This window comes from Squalius cephalus, assembly GCF_949319135.1.
Source record: "Squalius cephalus genome assembly, chromosome: 4".
NCBI classification, from domain to species: Eukaryota; Metazoa; Chordata; class Actinopteri; order Cypriniformes; family Leuciscidae; genus Squalius; species Squalius cephalus.
This window is the reverse complement of record NC_137125.1, coordinates 50,039,114-50,063,314: the sequence shown is the minus strand read 5'-3', so window position 1 is coordinate 50,063,314 and position 24,201 is coordinate 50,039,114. Positions and strand designations below refer to the sequence as shown.

The window sequence follows — 24,201 nt, the reverse complement described above, 5'->3', positions numbered from 1 at the left end:
CTTCAAATATACTTTGGCAAATAAAAGGTATCTTTAGATATATCCTTCCCAGAATGAATGCTATTTTATATAGATAGTAAAAATACATTATTTTACCCACTATTTTGTATGCGTTACAGAGCATTTATAGCATACAAAGTTGTTGCCTATGTTACAAATCAGTTAGGGTGCTGCCTATGTAGGCAGTGATGCAGTTCACTAGGTTTTGGAAAGCTATTGCATTTGCATGCTTGAATACAACAACTGTACCAGCATTGTTCACTTTATTTTCTTAGTTCTCTTTCCCTCTCTTGTTTTCCCTCTTTTTACTTCCCCTGGTTTTCTGGACAGGTCATATATTATGGTACGGGAGCCGTTTTTGTTCATTCTTTTGTCTGAGGCAACTTTTGAGAAATTCCTGACTTGACTCTCAGCCTGCACCCCCCCCACCCTCCCACCCTCTCGCCTCCTTGAATGAGAAACTGTCAGTTTAATTGGCTGTGATCTCGTATGCAAAGCTGCTTTCACTTATTGCACTCAGGTCTTATCCTTTAAATATGGATAAGATGATTTGAAGGAGAAAAAGCACAGGGTCCTCTGCCGCCTGTATGCTTTGAATTAAAGCCAGACACACTGGGGTTTGTCCCATATGATTTTTTTTTTTTTCTCAAACCGTGATATATATATTTTTCCTCCTTCTGGTGCGGGAGATTTCCACTTATTAAAAATTCTGCTCTGTCTGAAAGTCCCTGTCCGTCTCTCCAAAAGTCTGTAAAGCATATCAGCGGGCAGAATATTGCAGGAGTCGGAAATGGGGAGCAGTGAAGTGGCAAGGCCTTTTCAGAATCACTTAACGCTCATAAACAAAACACATCTGCAACAAAATCTGCAATCATGTCAGCTCTAATCCTGAGAGACAAATCCGTTTTAGAGAGACATAAGACAAGAAACAAGGTACAAAGAGAATGGGATGGCAGGAGATACTGTGTTTGCTTACATTTATGGAGGAACTCTTTGTGTGTATTAGTTCATACATAAAAATGTAATTCACAACCCATTTTATTTCCATAATTTGACATTTCCAGTTAAAATAACAAAACAAAAAACACATTTAAACCATTTTCATTCATTAAAATAAATTTTTTATACATTTTTTAATATAAATATTTTTAAAATAAAATATAAATAGTAGTAAAAGCTTCAACTTAAAGGGATAGTTCACCCAAAAATGAAAATTCTGTTATCATTTACCTACTCTCAAGTTGTTCCCAACCTGAATGAGGTTGAACTTGATGGCAAAAAGGCATTTTGATTTCATGTTTTTTAAGTGGTCAGATGTATGCTGAATACCTTTAGAGCGACTCAAATGTAGGGAGAGAAATCAAGGCAGAGAGTTGTCGAGGGGCCGGTGTGTGAATTCCCCGCCTGGCCTGGGTTTAATTGAAGTCTTGTGTCATCGCTGTAGTAACACGAGCAGGTAGATGTTGCTGAAATGTATTAACATTGGTTCCCTAATAGGGTCAGTCTAGAGCAACCTTTTTTCTCTCCTTGTTTCCTCTAGTGCTTCTCTGGCTTCATCTCAGACTCCATCCATCCAAACACCCTTACAGATTCATAAATATGGCTGTGCATATTTACAAATTTGTGTTGTTTTCTATTTAGCCACTCAGATGTGGAGATCTCTTGTGGAGCAAAACAAAAAGATTATAATGAAAAGTATTGGCTGTGTATATATCCTCCTCTCGCCTTCCCACATAATGCCATGGAGTATGTAACAACATTAATCATACCTATCTAAAATCAGGGGCTCTGATACACTCTCAGATAGAAATGCAATGCAGGGCCTGGAATGGGCTGATAAACATCAGCACAAGACTGAGTTTCCAATTCCTGCCTCAGAATAGACCCTGGGCTGAAATAAGAGGGAGGAAGAGGGAGATTGAAATGTGGGGAGAGAGAGAGCACTCTCCGGCCCTGTGACTGTCGGAGTGAATGAACCATGTGACAGGACATGTCGTGTTGAGTGACAAAGCAAAAAAAAGAGAGTGAGAGAAGTGGCAGCACAAAAGTAAAACACTATCCACAGTTTCCCAGCATCCAGCCTCAGCTCAGAGAGAGAAAGAGAGAGAAACAGGAAGGAGGGGAGGAAGAACAGATGGAAAAAGTTGCAGATGCACAGCAAACAGGACATTAGCTTGGCATACATGTGGGTTTTATGAGGAAAATATATGCAAGTACGTGAATTTCATGAAAGTGTGTGTAAGAAAAGTAAAAACTGTCATCATTTACTCACCCTCATGCCGTTTCACACCGTTCGCTGAATCGCTGGGCCTGGTAACAATAAAAGCTGATTTTGGACTAACAAGGACGTATTCAGTTCTGAAACTTTCATGATATTCTTATAATATGATGACCTCTTATATGTCAAAACTCATTTCTCAGTTCATGACCCATTTAATAATTGATGATCTTTACAATGTAACTGAATCAACACTGAACTGACTTCAGCTGAACAATGACACTATTTTCTTTTAGAGCTGCAGAACTACCCGGTTCGAAATCCCCTATTCTTTGGGGAACCCAAAATGGTTCTTCTATGGCATCGCTGCAAAAAAAAAGAAGCCCTCTTTTGCTTTTTGTCCTATTCAGAGCTCGACGGCATCCTTGTCCATTTGCTTTCATTGTTTCTGGATGCTCTTTTACATGCAATCTTCTAAATTTCTTCTTTTGTTGGGTTGTGTAAATGACAGAATTCACATTTTTAGTGAACTACCCCTTTAAATACGTAAAAGCAAGTGGGGAGTGCAAGAAACACTAGAGGGAGAATGTTGGTGGTTACAGTGTTAGAGAACAGGGTAGAGATGACAGTAATGTAAAACGGTTGAAGATTTGGTGAGAGAGAGAGAGAGAGAGAGAGAGAGAGAGAGAGAGAGAGAGAGAGAGAGAGAGAGAGAGAGAGAGAGAACGAATGCTCTGCATACCGCATGGAGATAACGTCAGACACTTTATAAATTTCCCCGGCTGAGTCGGACCACTGCCTCGAGGCAGACACAAGCTGAGCTTCTCCATGTCACACTCAGAACCTCTAAATCTCAGAGAGAGAGAGAGAGAGAGAGAGAGAGAGAGAGAGAGAGAGCATGGCATTTACAGTAGGCTGAGAGAAAAGTGATGGATGGTCAGTACAGAATGTGAAGGTTTCGTCAGAAAAAAGGAAAGACAAAAAAAGAGAGGAAATGGGATGGAAAAATGGGCTCTGTTTTGCCCAATATGTTTGGTTTCATATCTCCCACAGCTTTTTAGCTCGACCCAAATGGCCTAAAGCAATATAATCATCTTGTAAAGCATTTATTTTAGGAACAGAAGTACCGCTTCTGATCTCTTTTCTAATTTAAGTCCCTCATAACAATCCTCTTGAAATACAGTCATTTTGCTTTGTCATTAGACAGGACTTCATATGGCGAGTGTCTTCTCTTGAGTATTCATCTGTGAGGGAGGAAGTCAATACACCTTCAGTCAAAAAGTTATAGTAGTCAGCTGTTAAAGAAAGTGCAAAAAAATGTTTTTTTTTTACATTTTGGGTGAACTGTCCCTTTAAGATCAACCATTACAACATTTTATTTTTAATTCTGTGTATACCCACGTTCAACTGCTCCAGACACTTCCTGTCAGCAGTCCAATCTATATGTTCTTTTGAAAAGCTGAAACAATGGTTGCTCCCTTTTTGCTGACACTATAGTTTAAACGTACTTGTTGTGCTGGGCCTGGAGCATGTAGCCCTGTGGGTGTGCGTGCGTTAATAAACAGCTAACTGCTAAAGCAAGATCCTAATATGACTCACTCATCTATACTGCATCCTGTTTTTAGTTATACTTTTACCACAACTTGAAGTCATGCTGTCCATTTTAGTAACAGTTTTACTGCTGTTCTTGTGCTCAGGCTCAGATAGATAGATAGATAGATAGATAGATAGATAGATAGATAGATAGATAATATCCATATGTTCCTTCTCCCCTGCACTCTCCTGTTTGTGCACTTGAGCTGGTATTGAGAGGTGGACTCAAGAGAGCCCGGCACTAAACTTGATCAAACCGGTCTATTTGTCTTTAAAGCTCCCGAGACATGCTTCACTTCCTGTTGTGTAACACTGCCTTTTCTACATCTCTGACAGAGCCACGCAATACCCAGGGCCGAGAGAGAGAGAGAGAGAAAAGTAGCACAATTCTGTTGCTGCTCAACACATTCCACTTTGAACACGTGGCACTCTTCCAGAATATTCCTTGCTTTCAAGATCTGAATGTTTGACAAACATTGAATTTGGTCTGGAATTGTAACAGAAGTTAGTATCGTCATTTTTGAAAGAATTAATTTAAACAAATTTGAAGTATCGTCATTTTGAGTTTTGAGTAACGTCATGTTGAGTAACGTCATGTTGAGTAACTTCATGTTGAGTAACTTCATGTTGAGTAATGTCAATTTGAGTAACGTCATGTTGAGTAATGTCAATTTGAGTAACGTCATGTTGAGTAATGTCATTTTGAGCAATGTTATTTTGAGTAATGTCATTCTTAGCAATGTTATTTTGAGTAATGTCATTTTGAGCAAAGTTATTTTGAGTAATGTCATTTTGAGTGACATTCATAGTTCAGTTCAGTTCATAATTTGAATCTTATGGCTTCAGAAGAAGTTGTTTGTGGGGTGATTTAGAAGTACAAAATCACTTCTAAAAACGGAGCAAAATTGTAATTTTTGGAATGAGAGATCCTTAAAAAAAAATTATCTTTCAAATAAAGATCCCATTCATTCTTTTAAATGTCACTATGACGTTTGTTTCTGTCATTCACTTAATGCATGTCATCAATCTGTGGTATGGTGGTAAAGTCAAGTTTCTTGTAATGGCTATAGTGCCATGTTGGATCTACTAGATTTATCTAATCCAGATTTTCTGGTCTTGTTGGCAGCATGTGGGTTTTTTCTACCTTGCTCAGGATACATCTTTATTCCATTTCAACCAATAACTTTGATCCGACTTCACTCTGAAAAAAACATCTGGCAAGCTACAAATTCCACTGGATTTACAAACCCATCAGACCTACAGTGCTTTTTGTATATGTAGTGCTTGAAAAAGTGTCTACCTTACCAAAACATTATGGATGAACCTCTTAGATAATTCCAAATGCCACAGTGGTTTTAAAAATATATCCTCCTGTGGAGAGCAGCTCAGCTGGCTGTGTGGGGTCTCGACAGATGTGACGGGCAGAGGCTGCTGTATTTCTGTGAAGAGGTTTTAGCTACAGTAGTGTGCGTCCCCCCGTCATCCATCTCTCATCCACTTTCTTCCTTTTAGCACTCTCCCTCTCTCTCTCTCTCTCTCTCTCTTTCCATCGCTTCCCTCTTTGAGTGGATTCAGAGCCCCACACACAACACTCACGCCCTCTCTACCACCCACACTCGAGTAACAAATCTCCTCCTGTGCAGTCGGCCTGTAGCCCGAGACACACACGCACGCACACACTCGTCTATCAGCTTTTACCATTTAAAGGTAGGGTAGGCAATTTTCGTAGCGGCTAGAAATTGCAAGTTAGCTTTGAAAGCATGAGATCCCACCCTCCCTTCAGCACATCTCCAAAGCCATGCTTCCTAAACACATGAACGCGCACAGCAGAGTCTGCAAAGCGTTAAACTACCTCATGTCTCAAAGCACATAACATTGAACGTAAACAACTTAAAGAGCGCTGACTTTGCCACCTGACTGCTGCAGATTCATTTCAGCGTTGATAATGTTGACATAGAAAAGCATAAATTTGACACCGCTCTGAGCATAAATTCACGAACCACTCCGAGTATAACGTCACAGGTTTCCATCTCTTCCAAATTACGCTAGTTATAGTGTGAACGCAGCATAAACTGGATGTTTTGGTTCAGGAGGAACTATTAAAGGTGGTTTGCGGTGCTCTGTGACTGACGTCTGTCTAACTCTGCATAGCATGAAACACACTAATGACGTGTGATGTCTGTGCGAGGAGGAATGAGAATAAGCTGACAGGCAGGTAGGACATCGTACGTTCAGACCGAATGCAAAAATTGGACGACATTTTATGGTCCTACACATTTCACAGATGATACATATAAATACAGACCATTTAACTTAGTGATTGCTATTAGGATGTGAAGACACTTTCAACCAGCATAACAAAAAAAGTTGAAATTATAGAGCCAAGCCAAAGAAAATCAAAGCGGCTAAGAAATAAAAAAAAATTCTTGTGTCTTACCCAATTTTGTATGTTCGCAAGCATTTCTTCCCTTTTACCTTCCTGTTTCCCAAGCATCTCTTCCTGTTTTACCTTCCTCTCTATCTCATGCTGTGCGGTGAAAAGGTTTTTGTCATCTTAGCTTTTTCTAGAATGTGTATTTTAGCACGTACTGATCAATCAGCAGCCGGGACGGGTGCTATGCATTTATTTTATTTTTTACATTTTATAGCAGCTATTCAGTCCGAACTTATATTCTTGACTGTCAAAAGGTGCGCCTGACAGTTTGAGGTCAAGGATTAACGCTAAAATGGGTGGTTTAGACGCAACAAAGCTTCCAATCACTGGTTGTCTTTTTTCCCCCATATCGTTTTTTTGTTGTGTGGTGTGGTTTTCAGTCTCGCACTCAAGTTTCTTTCATGCACAGACCTCCTGCCTCCAGAGTGCTGCCAGAGAGCTGCATTTCACTGCATATGAAAGCAGATACGATCCAGAACATGTGGACCCGTCACCTAATACAATCAGAACAAAGGGGAAAACTGGTGCAACACAAGCCTGAGTCCCGTTTTGTTCAGAGAAAAGAAAAGAAATGCCAAAGAGAGAAAAATAGTCTAAGATAGTGAGTTTGTGTATGTCTGTGTGTGTCTGAGAAAATAGAGCCTCCAAACACTCCCTAACAAGACTGAGACGTGCACAAATCAGCCAAGTCAAGTTCATTTTCCTAGATTTTGCCTAGAATTTGGACCGTGTCTGTGGATTTTGCACCAATAAGGGTCATCTTTGCAAATTTGTTTCCATCCCTGCATGTGTGTGAAGGGTGGGGCGAGAGGGCGACAGATTGGGTCTTCTGGCTCTGGCCCCTCTGTACTCACACTTCCAGCAAGGTCACATGACACCAGTCAAACTCTGTCACAACCTCACTGGGGGAGAGCTGGCAACAACAAACCAGAGCAAGCCTAGACGCTACACACACACACAAGAATCACCTTCACTCGCAAACCTACCTTTTCATCTGGCTTCTTCAAAAAAAGCTTTTGACATACAGTATGTGCAGTAAACCAGTTGTCTGCTTGTAAAAATGCCATATGGCCATCATCCAGCCCGCAGTGTGAAAAGACCGCTGTGGATTAGTTTTAATGAGAGCTATGACTAAAACCTGACAGCCATGTGAGAAAGTTAGCCATCATACGCACTTTCACCACAGAGTTAATTCCACTCTTTTTTTAAACCCAAACCCGTGAGTCACAAACTTTTGCATCAGAATTCGCTATAGCGGACTCGGCAGCCACAGAAAAATCTGTTTAACCACCAACACGTGACTCTACAGTTGTGCTTTATAAATCCTGTTTCAAAAATTAAGCAATTTCAGTACAAATTAAGATCAATCAATAGTATTTCTGGAATAATGTTGTTCCTAATCTTAAAAAAGCTGAAATCTGGTTTACATGGAAGTAAATGGGGTCAATACAACATTAAAATACTGTTTCAATATCATAGCAAAAGACAAACATTATGCACGTAGGCTAAGTTTTAAACATGAACATACAGTTTTATACCTTAATTGCCATTACAATGCAGTGCCACAAACCATAAATCAACTGTAAAATTAATTTAAACAGCTTTACAGCTCATATGATCCACAAATGTTGGTCCCATGTTGGTCCCAAATGTACTAACATATAAATTAATCATTTAATACAATGCACTTATTGTGAACATGTTTTTAAATTATACGTAAATAATATATAAAAAAGAAAAATACCTGCATGTAATTACAGCTGTAATTAATTTCTGTAATTACATCTATAATTACACTGTTGACCCTTCCCTACTCCCTTAACCCACCCTTAAACCTGCCCATACCACCAAACCCGTCCCTAAACGGACCCGTATCCCTCCTCAATAGCAGAGAAAGTGTTTTGCAATACAATATGAACACTCTTTGTATCTAACAATAATTTTTAATGTAAAAACACAATGGCTAATATAAAGTGTGACCCAAATTTTAAATTTACAAACTATTATTTGAGCTAAACTTGTACTGAACCCAGAATGTTCCTTTTAAAAGTAAGTAAAATGGTTTCTGTTGCTTATATCACACATGGAGAGAAACTTCAATCTGAAGTATTTTATCCTGTGCAGAATGAAGCAACAGATTGTTCTCTTCGCTTTGCATTTGGCCTTATCCAGTTGTTCTGAACGGATAAACAGCAATGCCACACACGAAGATGCAAAACTAAAGCACCTCTCGTGTGCCATGTTTGCTATCCGGTGCCGGTCTCCTGAAGTCAGACAGGGTTCTTGCACCGCACACTTTTTTTTTTTTTTTTTTTTTTACAGAGCAAAGTCAAACAGTGACTCACAAATTCCTGTCCATTTTCCAGCGATGTGGCAGACACCGCTTTTCAACCACCTTTCCTCTAACACTGACTGCAACCAAATCAGATTTCAATCGTGATTTTTGAAATGAAACAATAAGTGACTTTAAATTTTTTTGATCTGTGCTTGATTTAGGCTGTCTGAGCATATCACATGGGCCGTCTAAAATGCCTGGAACTTTAGACAAGAGCAAAATACCCTCCAACCCCTCCACCCCCACCTTTCTGGAACCTTCTGAAACTTCAAAGTGTCTCACTGTAACCCAGAAACACCTTCAACCACAGGCGCTGGGAGAGCTATACAGGTTGCTGCTAATGTTCCAAGTGCTTTGTTAAAATTCCCAGCAGTAAAAACGGGCTGTGTTTTTTTTTATTTCTGTTTTTTTTCTGCTAGGCTTGCTCGGTTCAGCAAAATCATACAATAGTGTAGTTTTTATAACTTTTAAGATCTCTGTGAGCAAGACATCAGAATGTCTGACAAACATTTCCAGTTGTAAAAATGCAAGAATAATATGTAGCTCCAGGGAAAGAAAAAAAATCTATGAACTCAGCAAAGTTAGGAAAAGAGATGGCGGTAACCTTCAGAAGGGCTTAAATTCTCTCGCTCTCTCATCAAGCGCCCCCGTTTAAATCCTCCACCCCTCCGGACGGTGGAGGGGAGCAAAGACTAAAGCTTAAATGCTTTGAATGATGGTGAGGAATGTTTAAAAGTGTCTGTTTGAGGAAAGGGGGTGGGCTGAGGGTTTTTTTTTTTTTTTTTCTTAAGGGGGGAGGAAGACTCCCGTGGGACAAACCCCGTCTCTCAGATCTGGTATGCGTGACTGAGCAAGGAGAAGAAAAAATCCTAGACCTGGCTTCTTAACTTAGGGAAACAATGGCAACTGTTGAGAACAGGATTTATAATATTTTTGGTGGGTGAAAAATATCCAAGGTTATAGTCACTAAATTAATATCAGATGCTTTTACGATACGTATATTATCGGACTGGATGACCTCAATTGTAATGAAGGCAGCATTGCAGTTTTAACACCCTCACTAGCACAATTAAGGGAAGCATCCATTTTGTTGCGCTTCATAAATAATGTAACAAACATGCATGCCCTTAACACACAAATCTCACTTCCATTCCATCGCCCTCTAATTTCTCAAATCCACTACATTGGCAATGAATCAAATAAACCCCCTAACCCTATTATAGCGAAATTATCCGTGATACTGCCTATGTAACATCAAAACCACACTGAATGCATGAATTATCATAACTCAAACTCGTAACGAAATTCCAAGTGGCTCTTTTATTTATATAAATATCAACTTTAATGTTTTTACTGTAAGAATATAAAACATTTTAATTTGGGATTCTTTTTACAAATACATTTACAGTACATTAGAACACAGTAGCTTCTCAGCAGGACTCAATACATGTTGCAGGTCGATACATCATGGTACATATATAGGCCTGACATGCATTTTTGCGCGTTACCCTCGTCGCGACCATGTCTTTTATATGTAAAGTTGAATATTAATGTATTTAAAACAGACAGATTGTTTTATAACACGATGTTCCCTGTTTCAGCCCTGTGAAGAGGCAAACAAGGTGTCAGTGAATTGCAAACAGGGTTTTTTTCTTTTTCAGGGACAAAATTCACTTCAATTTGAAGTACAACGCTCTGAATCACAGCCATTAATTAATATCTGCTTACATAAGCATAAATACATCAGCAGAGGCAACCTCTTATTCAAAGCAGGAATTAAAGGCTTTCAGGCCTGTAAAATTGAGCAAAAACTAAAAGCGGTTGGAAATATAAAAGCTTTAGTGTACAAACCCAGTATTTTTTTGTCTGTCTTTGCATAAGGGCAGTTGACATGTGTCCATGAACTTTTTTTCTTTATTAATCATCGAGATTTGAGTGTATAATTTGAGTCAATAATGGAAAATGCGTATTTTGGGTCCTGGGACTGGTAACTTATTTGTTTCTCATTTTTTAATCCACTTAATTTTAAATGATCCTGTGGGTGTGATAAATACATTTTTAAAAGAAGAAGCACAAAGACTGCTGTAGTCTCTCACAAAAAGTTACGAATTCAAATGGTTTAAGGTGAACTGTCAAATCACTTGAAAAAATGCTTGAAATTTGATATCAACTACTCATAGACTTGGTTTTGAAACCCTTTGCTTTTTGTTGACTAGCTGAAGGAAGGGAGATAAAAAAGGTAGTTTTTTTTTTTTTGCTTTTTTTTTTTGCTTTCCTTAAGCCAAAGAAGAGATACAAGGGGGAGGGAATTGTTTTTCTAGGCACAAATTTTCATTCTTGTTAAGAGTAACAATATAATGTAACATCTAACGAGGTAGCCAAAATATCGCGATACTTGGGGAGGAGGAGGGTTTAATATTGCGATTTGTTAGGGAAAAAAACAACTTTTTTGTGTGTGTTAATAGCAATAACTGACACATGTATCACATTCAGCATTTTAAGCCTCTTTTATGTACTTTGCTCTATTGAAATCCACCCATCCCCCTCCCGCCCTCCTTCCCTCTCCCTCTCTCTCTCTCCAGAAACCCCCCCAAGTTTCACCTCACTTTCTCACTTTCAGTCATCTGCCAAAGGCCCAGGTTCAAAACTTTAAGGCAGGGGAGCTGCGTGATCCTCTCCAGTCCCCTCTTAGTGATTTTCGTACATCCATACAGATCGATGCCGGTCAGTTGCGTCAAGTGGTCTGCGATCAGCTCCAGTCCTTTGTCTGTAATCCGCACGCACTGACCGATGTTCAGCGTCCTCAGCTCGTGCATTTGGCGCACCATCCTGTTGATGCCATCGTCGCTGATGTGGCACGAGCACAGCGACAGAGACTTGAGCTGGTACAGGCCCTGCGCGATATAAGCCAGACTCTGGTCGCCTATCTTGTCGCAAAACGACACGTCGAGTCCGGAGAGTCTCAGCGTGCCCATGGCGAGGTGCATGATGCCCGTGTCGCTGATGTTGTCGCACGAGCGCAGATTAAGGCTCCACAGGCTCGTCATGTGAGAGAGGTGGATCATGCCAGCGTCCGAGATGCCCCCGCAGAAACTCAGGTTGAGCACTTTGAGCTTAGTCAGACCTTTTGATATATGCTTGAGGGACAAGTCCGTCAACTTTTGGCAGTCCTGCAAGGTCAGGTATTCCAGGCTGAGGCAGCCCTCCGCCGCGCTGCGGGTCATGCCGGCCAAGTGCCCGATGCCCACGTCCGACACATGCCGGCAGCTCCTCAGATTAAGACTTTTGAGTCTGTGCAAACCCCACGCAATGAGCAACAAGCCCGTGTTCGTGATATTACTGCAGCCGCCCAGTTCCAACACCTCCAAGTTTTTCAGATACTGCGCTATTCTGCCCAAACTGGAGTCCGTGATCTGCTTGCAAAGGCTCAGGTTGAGCACCCTCAGGGATGGGATCTCCTGCACGAACGCGTGCCCCAGGCCGTTATCCGTTAAGTTATAGCAGCCGCTCAGATTCAAGCTCTCGATGTTGGGCATCCCCTGGATCACGTAGCTGAGGCTGCGCCGCAGGCTGAGGATCTGCACCCGCCTGATGCCTCGCGCCTGGAGGCTGGGGAACAGGGACGGGTTCGCCCGCCTCAGATGCAGCTTGGCTTCCACCCCCCTCCACACGGACTTGTGGTAGGACGCGTCCCTCCACGCCGTGCACACTTGAGCCACCCTGCCTTTGTCCCTCACGTCCAAGTAGCTGAAAATCATGGCTAAAATCTCCGGGAAGAGACACGAGATGTGCGTCTCCATCTTCCACGCGCGCTCAAGAAAACAAACGGCGGCAAACCCCCACCAACGGTCACCGTCGCGTCTCGCAGTCCCCTTAGGAGGGGAAAAAAAGGCTTTTAGAAAGCTCCTCAAGCTTTTCTTTTCACATTTAACTGGGTAAATCGACAACTCTCCGTCCCGAGCGATCCTTTCAGTGGCGTAGGAAGGATTCAAATGCAAAAATGCCTCCCAAAAGACGCTTGATCCGATTCAGACCGACAGCGAACGGGCGGTCAGACAGCGCTGCTGCCCGTTTGGCGCTTTGATAATAGTCTTCGCTCGACCCGGGGATCCAGACGGTCGTACATTTTCAAAAGATGTCTAAAACTGCCACAAACCTCGGGAGAAAATAAATTCAGTCCGCTATCAGATAAAAGAGTGAGGTTTCGTTTCGCGTTTCTGCTCCGCTCGCACTCATTGCCAAGCCGAGGGGCTTCCTGCTGCCTTTGTCTGATCTTTTCAAACTGACTTGGCAGGGCCGCCAGCACAGAGCGGCTGCGGGGGAGTCGCGCACATTAAAACCTGCTAAAATGGAGCAAATTGTTTAAAAAGAGTCTAAAACTTATAAAGCGACCCCGCATATGTTTGTAGTTATTGTTCTACTCCGTGTTCTGCTGTCCTCTACACTGTTATGAACGAAATTCGTGTTGTGTGTGTTTATGGCACCCCTTTTTGAAAGCAAAGTGGTTTAGCCCAACTCAGCTGGAACAGTAAGAATAGTTCCCCTGGAAACCAACTTCTTACAATTCAGTTCACTTTACTCTTAACCCTTCATCTTCCGTGTCAGATGGTGGTATTTTTGAAGTTGTTATTTCAATTCTATTAATTATTAGAGTAAAGTGAAGCTTCTTTAAAGTGACATTTTTCTCTCAGTGTGCAAATAACACAGTTTTGTCTGTGTGCATATGACAAAACAAACAATAGGAAGGCCTGATTGTGAAATGTTGAAAAATTATACTAGGGCTACATTTAATATACTTTAGTTAAATGTATAGGCCTATTAAAAATCAATTTATTCCTCCTTTTTCTTTTTCTTTTATTTATTTATTTATTTTTTGCATTGATGGCATTTCTTAATTTGTAAAAAAGTGTTATTCAAGTACATACTTTGAAAAGTTCTGTAGTACTGTAGATTAATATCGTGTTTTTTAAGCTTTTATAATATGATAGATCATTTAGTCATACTGCCGTTCTCTTCTTGTAAAATAAACATTTTGCATCATAACCCTAACAAAGGGTCACATAATGTTATGCTCTATGAATCTGGCGGTAATAGCCTGTTTGCCCCGTCAGTCTTACGTAAGGTAGTTTTTATTCCACCTTTTGCATATTTCCCCGTCTTTGGGCCTCAGGCCCCCCTCTGTGGGCTCTTTGGCATTGTTAGCCGATATGACGGGAGCATTTGCAGAAGGTACTGGAGTGTAGCAGAAAGAAGGAAGAAAAGCAGCACACACACGTTTGTGTTTACAAAAGAAAATGCAGCACAGCACAACTGACAGCAGAAGTCCAACCCTCCCCTCTCCGACTCTCTGTCTGTCTCGAACCTTCTCTCTAGCTCACCACATGTCTCTCTCTCTCTCTCTCTCTCTCTCTCTCTCTCTCTCTCTCTCTCTCTCTCTCTCTCTCTCTCTCTCTCTTCAATAAAATGTCATTTTTTTTCTTCCCTCTCCTTCCACTCTCACTGGTTGAGGTTATAATTGTGAAAAGCACAAAACTCTATCCAACATTATTTATGAAGCAGCTCAGTCCTGCAAGTTCACATGAAATCAAAATGGAACCTGTTTGCTTTCTTAATACACATTCCTGGCCTTACTATTATTTATAGGGCATGGAAGCTTGTTTCTGCCACTGAATAAAAAATAAAAATGGTAATTGCGACTTTTTATCTCACAAGTTTACACCTCGCAATTCTGACTTTTTTTACTCCAAATTGCATAATATAAACTCGCAATTGCTAGTTATAAAGTCAGAATTGTAAGATATAATGTTGCAGAAATAATTTTGAGAAATAAAGCCATTGTAAAGGTTATGTCTCACAATTCTGAATATAATATTCAGTGGCGAGAAAAAAGTCCTAATTGCGAGATATAAACAGGCAATTGCGAGAAAAATCATAATTGCGGAAAAAAATTATTGCAACAAAAAAGTCAGATTGCGAGAAAAGTCATAATTGTGTGGGGGAAAAAATCATAATTGGGAGAAAAAATTTCAGAATTGTGAGAAAAAGTCATAATTGTGAGATATAAACTTGCAATAACGAGAAAAAAGCCAGAATTGCGAGAAAAAGTCATAATTGCGAGATATAAACTCGCAATTATGAGAAAAAAAGTCACAATTGCGAGAAAAAGTCATAATTGCGAGATATAAACTTGCAATTATATGAGAAAAAAAGTCACAATTGCGAGAAGTCACAATTGCGAGAAGTCATAATTGCGAGAAAAAGTCATAATTGCGAAATATAAACTTGCAATTATGAGAAAAAAAGTTACAATTGCGAGAAAAAAGCCAGAATTGCGAGAAAAAGTCATAATTGTGAGATATAAACTCGCAATTATGAGAAAAAAGTCACAATTGCGAGAAATAAATAAGGATTGCGAGTTTATATCCCACTATTGGGACTTTATATCCGAAGAGATATTCGGAGATAAAAAGGCGCAAATATCTTTAAAAAAATAAAGGGGGGCACAAGAGTCTTGGGTATATTTAATAAAAAACTCGCTTCGTCTCTGAAACAACTCTCGGCTCACGAAACCCTCTTATTTTATATTGTCCACTTAACCAGTAAGTCTTTAGTCTAATAGAATATTCTCTTCAACTCTGATTACTGGAAGAAAAACACGCTGCGGACGCCATTTCATGCTGACGTCAAGTTGAATTCATGCGCTCTCTCTGACAGACAGGTCCTGGGCTTGTATGGTGGACAGATGAAGGGCTCTAAATGTGCGCTGCGCCCCGATGCCCAGCATGTAAGGGGGCGAGAGGTCTGTGACAGCGGCCCCTGTCCCTGGCTCCTCCAGCCGGCCTCACCGCCAGAGAGGAGGGCCGCTCCAGAACTGCACTGCTGTGAGTCAGAGACTCTCAAAGCAGGCCTGCGGAGCCAAAAGCAGGACTCAAGCTGCTCCTGGAAATAAGCAGAGAGAGAGAGAGAGAGAGAGAGAGAGGGAGGAGGGGACGAGTGAGAAAGGAAAGGGAGGGGATTGAGTTAGAAAGCAAGCGAAAGCTAACAATTAAAAAACATGCTCTTGCAACAGAGCGACGGCGCTATTAATTTAACAATTTATGATCATTCAGGCTAAATTGAACCGAGCGAAAGCAAAATAATCAGAGTAAACAGGAAGCATATAAGGATGTTGAGATCATTCGGGGAAATAACAAACAAAAGAAACAAAAGATTCCGGTGAAGGAAAGTGAAAATGAAGCTGCCGAGAGACAGTGAGAACTGGAAGGACAAGTGCTACATGCAAATGCGAAGGTGTTGTAGGACCTTGCAAAAAAAAAAAAAAAAAAAAAAAAAAAAAGATCTGTCATGTGATTTGATGTGCTGATTCAGGGGAGGGAGATAATTGGATAATTGCATGCCACAGAACTGTGCTGATAACTGCGCTTGGGGCAACCGTTTCCTAGGAGACGTAGGCATGTGTCAACATGCTGTTGAAAGCTGACACCTCATGAATAGATTTTAGGCTACTTTGTAGTTTCTCTCTCTTTCTCTGCATCGTGTATGACTCCAATCTGCTTTTTTGTTTTGCAAGCGGTGGCAGTTTGAGGAGAGATTTTGGCGGCTGTAACTTGCACAAACACTCACATACATCCAGCTAGCTGAATGGGCTTTTCATGAAATCAGACAACAGTTTCTTCTACGGCAGGGGAAGCCACGTTACTCTATTCAAATCAGGTCGAATCTCCCTAGGAGCTGCACCCCCGTTGGGGTTCTACAGGGGAAACACCAGGAAGCCGATGCTCTCGGTGCCTGTGTAAAGAACAGGAGATGATGTAATACTCTCCCTGCATAATGCATTGTAATGTTAATACCACTAGTGATATAAAATGAACAAATCCCTTTATATTCCCATAACAGTTCATTTCATTGCTCTGTATGTGTCATATCCATCTGATGGACTGAGGTGTTTGCTTTCTGCTGCAAGGTTTGTCTTTCAGAGTGTGAATCTTTGATGCTGGTGCTACAGAAATACAGTAATAAGTAGTGCGATGTAGAAGGCAAGTTGTTTTTGTGCATTTTTTTAATTGATATAAAACTGTATTGGTTTTATATACACAAGTCAAAATGTCTGAGAATGCTAATGTAAATGCTTCTGCAATCTTTTCAAATTTTCTAATTCAAAATTTTTAACCACAAGTTATAACAAATGAGTTTCAGTTACCTAGAAATAGTGCAATATATTAACTATTCAACAATAATCTAAAATACCATGAAATCATAAAGTAGTATATTGCATATAATAATAATAATAATAAAAAAATCTATTATTATAAGTTGTATGTATATATATATATATATATATATATATATATATATATATATATATTCATAGATATAGATTCATATATCTATAAAATTATATAGGCTATATATACAAAGTTTTACTGCCTTGCTGAGCATAATCGTTTTCTTTTATAAACATTAAAAAATTTAATTATTCCAAACTTTTGGATAAACTTTTGGTAGTGTCCTAACAGTGGCAGTGTGCATACATATACACATGCATACATAATTTTTTTTTATTATAATTATTTTATTAATTTAAATATTTGTTTTGTTTTTTCCCCTCGTCTCAGACTTTTGGCCCACTGTATTTTTTAACGTTTCACTCTCTTACCCCACCTTTTCTGTCTCATCTTCTGTTTTTTCATGTCTTCAACTTCTTTTCTTTTCTTCCTCTCTCTCTTCCCCCTGTATGCCTGGAGCCCACAGCCAGGTGAGGCCCCTCCAGAGAGTAATTACAACCTGAAACAGAGATCGGAGCCCTGCGGCGCTCACCATCAAAGCAGTCGTAGGGAACAGCCCGTGCTAATGTGGTGAAGAGGAGAGACACTGACAGGGCAGAAAACAGTGGGTTTCAAAACACACACTCTCTCTCAAACTCAACCTCTCTCTCATTGCATGACCGACAATAACAGGCCGTTTGCCTGCACAATGGTCACATTGCTCTCCAAAGACCTTCGGGAGACAAAATAGAGAGACCGAAAGAGCGAGAGAGCAAAACAGACAGAGAGATGACTGAATTAGTCTGCTGCATGTCCGGGCCTGGAGAGAGGGAGGAACTAGGAACGCATTGAAAAGTGTTCTTCAAACAACCGTGTGACTCAAGGGCAGAATACACACATCAGCCACCCAGATAGTAAAGCCCTCAGCATCAGGAGCTTTTCAGACCCAGTGCTAAGAGATGTCAAAGGTCCCGCACCCACGAGGAGAGGTTACTGTTAATGCAAGTTTCAGTGGTGAGGTCATGAGCTATGGGTGTTAAGAGGCCCGTTTTATCAATAAAGACCGTTTCTAGCATTTGGGAAGTTTGTGAAATGTGCTTTGCGAAAATATTTAGGCCCATAAACCAACCAGGTTATTTTTATTGAACAGTGGATCATCCATAAGCCCAGGGCCTAAAAGAACACTCACCAAATGCGAGTAAATATCGCCATTGGCGAGTATGTGAAACGTTGTCACTCGCCAGTTGGTCAGCAACATTTTTAAGAATAAAAAAAATGCATGATTGTGAACAAACATGAACGACTCTCGCGACTGTTGACGACCCAGCTCTGCGTCGTCGTGAAAGTTTAAAGGAACACTCCACCGTTTTTTCATATTAAACTATGTTATTCCCTTAACTAAGACGAGTTGATGCATACCTCTCTCGTCTCAGTGTGTGCACTCAATCGCTCTGGCGCGCGGCGACACTTTGATAGCACTTAGCTTAGCCCAGTTCATTCATTAGGATCCAAACAGAGATGAAGCTAGAAGCGACCAAACACCTCCACGTTTACCCTATTTAAATACAGCTACACGACCAAGTATGGCGACACAAAATAAAACGTGGCGCTTTTCTAAGCGGGTTAAAAGGATAACTATAATGTATGGTGGAATAGCACTGGGAGCACTTCGACTCGGCGCAGTAAAAAGTCACGCCTGAATAATCCTCTCACTTCTGTCATTAGAACCAACGTGACTTTTTACTGCGCCGAGTCGAAGTGCTCCCAGTGCTATTCCACCATACATTATAGTTATCCTTTTCACCCGCTTAGAAAAGCGCCATGTTTTATTTTGTGTCACCATACTTGGTCGTGTAACTACTCGTGTAACTGTGTTTAAATAGGGTAAACGTGGAGGTGTTTGGTCGCTTCTAGCTTCATCTCTGTTTGGATCCTAATGAATGAACTGGGCTAAGCTAAGTGCTATCAAAGTGTCGCCGCGCGCCAGAGCGATTGAGTGCACGCACTGAGACGAGAGAGGTATGTATCAACTCGTCTTAGTTAAGGGAATAACATAGTTTAATATGAAAAAATGGTGGAGTGTTTCTTTAAGCCATGACGATTTATTCAAGGGCAAGAAGACGATACAATATCTATTAGATCCGTGCATTCGCTCTTAAAGTGACAGCAGCCTAATATTCCTGCTGCTGTCTGTGTTTTAGTCAATCAACTAACAAAGGACAAAAAAAAAATCAATCACTGCTCTTGACTGAATAACTTATGTAACTTTAATAAGGATGTTTAATTACAGTGAAGACTATTCAGTGTTATTTTACATTTGCTTACTTTTATCACATTTCTGTACCTGAAAACTACTGTCGGGCCTGCCTGAAAAACCTGAGAAGCACTTTGGTATCTTTGTTATATTGTAATTTGATTATTTGTTTTTATTTTAGTACTGACTTTTTACTTGTCTTTAATAATATAGTTAGGCTAGTAGGTTTAGCTATCGAAATTGGAATAGGGAATTGTGAATTTTCACTGGTATCTAAAATTTTGGTGTCAATACTCCCTGTTGCAAAAACATTTTCATGGCTGGTAAATTATTGGCAGGTGTGGCAAAAAGTTAGGTTTAGGCCCTGCATAAGCCCATTTTGCATTCCATGCAATATATTTTACAGTGATAATTTACAACAATATGCTCTGTGCTATTCTTTTAATCACTGAAACTTTTAATGCGGCATTGTTTTATGATGAAACCGTTAACAAAAATAATAAATCAAAATATGCTGGTTCCAAACGTATACAGTTGTTTTGCACTTGGCCTTTACCTGCGAATCAATAAAGAAACTTTCATCTTTTCTAGATGAAACCCCCACAGTTAAGCCATTGTTATTCAGGTTGTGAATAACCTGAAGGACAGCTGTGAAAATCAAGGCTAATAAGCGTTCCAAATAAGTTAAAGTAAAGCAAATGCATATTAGCAAATGGGACAAAACAATGTCGCAGCCTACTGTTGGTTCAATTATCAAGAATTAATCCTTTCTCAAAATATCTGCACAAACAAGGAAATCTGACAAGAGTTGAGCTCAAAAAGAACCTTGTGAAAGCAAGTGTAGAGTTTGTCAAAAAAAAAACATAATTGTGACCCAGTTGCAATGTAGGAAAAGTTTGTCTGGTTAGATAAGACCAAGATGAAACTTCTCAGCTAAAATCTGAAGTAATACGTATGGTGCAAATCTAACACTGCCCACACTGGCTAGAACATCACATTTACTCTGAAGTGTGCTGGTGATAGCATCACACTGTAGGGCTGTTTTTCATCAGCAGACACTGGGCATCTTGTTAAAATAGAAGAATGGATTGTGTGGGAAAGAATACAAGGAAATACTGCAGTTTCAGTCTCCAAAAGGACTGGAATATTTCTAAACAAGCCATATTAGCAGTGGAAAAGCTCAAGAACGAAATTGGTGATTGGTTCAATCTGATCTTAATCCAAATGAGAATCCCTGACATTATTATTTTTTTAAATTACGGCGCTCCCATGTCATCAACTAACCTGAACAAACCTGAAGCAAATCTTCCTAGAAAAATTACACCTCAACAGAAGGCAAAGCTAATATATTTATGCCCTACAAAATAAAGGAGATTTTTTCAAATATGAAGCATATTTACTATATATATATACCACAATTATTATTTAATATTCTATTTAACATTCTTTGGTTTCCGCCTGTGAAATAAGAATTTCACAGTGAAAAATTATTAGGATTTGTAATTCACTATTAGTCTGAATACTGTGTGTTTGTATGTGTGTGTGTGCCCGTTTATTTTTGGTTCATCTCGCCATAGCTGTCAGAGAGTATCTCTTTTAGAGAGTGTTGATTGTGTAAAAGAAAGCCGAGCTGTTTGTCTCAGAGACAGCCGTCTGCTGACAGCGCACCGAGCAGCTGTGCTGCCCTCATAATAACAATAATGAAAACCTAAATAATTGATACATTCCTGCAGAAATGCATTGTTTGCATTTGAATTAAACATTACAAGAAGGTGTATTGTGTTTGAGAGAGCAAAGAGAAAATTTTAAACATAAAGGGCCGGAAACGCAAAACTTGAAAGCATGTACACCGCTGATGTGCAAGTCTGGTCTGGTTTGCTCTCCTTCTCTTGCTCTACAGTCCCTTTTTGCCCCTCTCCCGTTCTGTCTCTCTCCTTTCCACCTCTCTTGCCGCCTCCCAACCCGTTCCTGTTCCTCTCATCCACAGGAAAGTAGGCTGCGCTCGCGTCCCGAGGGGTTGATCCGATACAGGTCAGGTTAATCAATCCAGGGGGAGTGAGAGGCAGTGCTGGGAGTTTTAATCAGGCCGAGACTGTGGAGACTCCGACCTCTCCACCCTCCAGCTGCCTGCTTCAAGCCAGCGTGTTTGTATGTGTGGTCACGTTTGAGGACTTGTCCTCTTTGCTCTCCTTGTGTGCTCACGTATGAGCAGTGCTGCAGTGCATTTCTGTACCTCTGTTCACACAAAAGCACATTTTGAGTGCGAGTTTGATTCACCTATGCTGTTTGATAACTAATTGTCAGTATAGTGAAGCTGCCATCTTTGATGTGCGATAAAACCTTTTCCTGTGGTCTTGTTTCTGAGGGTCATGTTGTGTTGTCCCAGGATGGTGAACGGGGGTGGGGGCTGGGGAGAGGAGGTGGTAGGGGCTCTCCAGGGCAGCGCAGGAGGACTGATGGGCAGCCAGCGTCCTGTCAGAGTGCCAGGACTGAATTGGGCACGGTGCCCAGGCTGGCGGCGTCCTCCGAGCTGCCTGGGGAGAGAATGAGCCCCCCATACTATAGTGAGATGAGAGTGAGAGAAATGGACATGAAGAAAGCAGCATCACGTATGAAACTGACCTGTATACTCAGACTCGAGACCATTTCGTTCAGGGTCAAATGAGCAAAGTGCATCCATTGACTTGTTTGACCCCAAAAAAAACAGGATCCAGCCTTTTAGTTGGCATTCTTTTTAGCATTTAATCAATGCCTTTTCGCCCAATGCATCTGACAAAACTCTAATTGTGACTCTTTTGTAGAGGGTGGAGTGTTGTAGTTAGTGAGCAGGATTGTGCTTTCAGACACCGGTAACCACGTCCCGGTCACATTTCTCTCACAAGCAATCTTACGATTAGATATGAGGTGTAACATGGCTTTCAGGATGATATAATACCGAAAATGCTCAAACTTCCAGTGTAATCTTGCTGTCTTGATCAAGAAGTGCTTGTAGATCATCAATGAGTGTGTTGGCATGCACAGTTTTATCGATTGTCCATAATAATACACACTAAGTCATGTGTCTTAAATCATGTTATTTTATCAGTTTCACATTTTTCTCTTTTGATGTAAAGAAAAACCCAAAGATTTCTTGAGGTCTCGTTGTATTGCTTTGCATGTACTCCTGTAAAACGTGGGTTTTTAATGCGCTGATTTTTGATAGTTACGGCACACAATGAGTGCGCTGACATGCATGATGTTGCACCGATTATGCTTAATAAGCTGACAGCATGTAAGGTCATGTATATACCTAAATCTGTGTGCTTTCATGAGGGAAAGGTCATAAACGGTGTAAGCTGAACTTGATCGCAGTTAGATTTTTGTCCATTATATTTAGCATGTAAAAGCTTTTATCTTATTCATTGTAAGGCAATAAATTGTAAATTAATTATATTTGTTGTGGCTCTATGATAGTTTTGATGCAGATACTGAGAAAAATCTTGTGTTGTCAGTTTTGTGATTGATTTGCTAGTAAACTTTTTTTTCTTTGATAGTGATCAATGCTGATAGTTATTAGCAAATGTTTGTATTTTGATGTCAGTACCTCAGAAAAGGCAGATCATTTCAAAATATAATGTGAACATGGTGCTTTTGCATTGTATGTTTTTATAATGAATTGTTCCGATAGTTACCAGTGTTTTGATGTGCATGTAAATGCATTTAGATGGTCATTTCAGTTTGCTTTTGGAAGAACAAGAACAGGACCCAAACTCTTCAGTGTCATCACCCCTCAAATCTATAACATGTGCTGTGTCCCCCACCGCCCTGGGGGGACTGACCCCAGACCCGTCCCGTCCCGGTGAGGGCGTCCTCTCCAACCCCCACCATCACGTCGGGAACCTGGCAGACACATGGCTTCCTCCGCAGCTACGTACAGGCCCCTGACTGCTGCGTCCATCTATTTATTAGGGAATAAAGTAGCTCTAACAGCCCCTGCGCTTTTATAGCAGGATCCCTGCTGGTTCTCCACACTACACCAAGTCCTATCAGACTTCTTACTGGGAACAAATTGACGGAGAGGAAGGAGGAAAGAGAGAGCGAGAGGGGGCCGTGTGCGTCATAGAAGAGAGAGAGAGTGACTGATGTGTGGCCAGTTTGGCCTGTGTCTGGTTTCCTGAGCTGTCAGTGCAGAAAGCCATATGGGCTCGGAGGAGAGAGAGACATGCGTTCACTTTCAGAACGAGAGCAGCGTGCATGAGTCATCTCCCTCCAGCTTTAAAGAGGGAAATGAAAAAGAGAGTACAATCCCATCTTTACCCAGCAAAGGCGGCACAGAAGCTGCATCTGAAGCAGCTTAAATACCCCAAAAAAGGAAGAGGCAGATTATATTTAGAAAAAACTAATGTCATGAGTTATGGAGATTTTCAAAATGAAATGAAAATGAAATGAAAATTATTTTTTTTCTAAAAATGAACATTTTAAAAGTGTATAAAATATAAACACAGAAATTTTATAAAAAATATATATTGTGATGATAAAGTTCAATGCCTTATTCTTATATCACCAAGTGTCATAGCTATTGAAAATCTGATAAAATTAGTGCCAGTAGAAACAATGTTGTTCTAATTTGACGTAGGTCAATATTTATGCTAAAAATTAATTATCTGGAGGGAAAATTATTGGATTATGAATTGCGGTGGTAGCCAATATAAAACATCATATAATGCAGTTGTTTTCCTCCTGTGGTCCTGGGAAAAGTTTGGAGAAATGTAATAATAATAATCATCATCATCATCATTATAAAAAATAAAAGCATCTGCATCTCTGAAAAAAATATACATTTGCACTTAATTGTTATATAAGTTTAATTTATATAAATATATCATTTTATTTATTTATGTTTTTTATTTGAATGATTTATTCTGGTACAAAACATCAATGATTGAGTCCTAAGCAGAGTTACAGGAAAAGAAAGAAACGAATGAATAGGGGAAGAAGAGAGGGAGCACGACGGAAGGAGAGACGGGGCATGAAACATCTGAGAAGCAGGTGTAGGATAAGGAAATAAATGCAAAATGGCAGAAAAGAAACAAAACAAGCCGTGGGAGAGACTGTACGCTGAGT

General features: G+C 40.3%; 2 protein-coding genes across 4 annotated transcripts in view; one reads left to right on the top strand and one right to left on the bottom strand.

Annotated features, from left to right (window-relative positions):
* wnt5b (wingless-type MMTV integration site family, member 5b) overlaps positions 1-24,201 on the top strand; it is a 75,574-nt gene that overhangs the window by 34,450 nt on the left and 16,923 nt on the right. Inside the window, exon 1 of one of the 3 annotated variants that reach the window (XM_079868416.1) lies at positions 17,324-17,469. The exons of the other annotated variants lie outside the window; for them this stretch is intronic. The gene's annotated coding sequence lies outside the window, so the exon portion shown is untranslated. Of the gene's footprint in view, positions 1-17,323; positions 17,470-24,201 lie in introns of those variants that run through there. 3 annotated transcript variants of the gene reach the window in all.
* On the bottom strand, positions 10,055-12,871 carry fbxl14b (F-box and leucine-rich repeat protein 14b). The gene has a single exon (XM_079868503.1). The coding sequence runs from the start codon at positions 12,378-12,380 to the stop codon at positions 11,178-11,180; it is 1,203 nt and encodes a 400-aa protein (XP_079724629.1). The 5' UTR covers positions 12,381-12,871; the 3' UTR covers positions 10,055-11,177.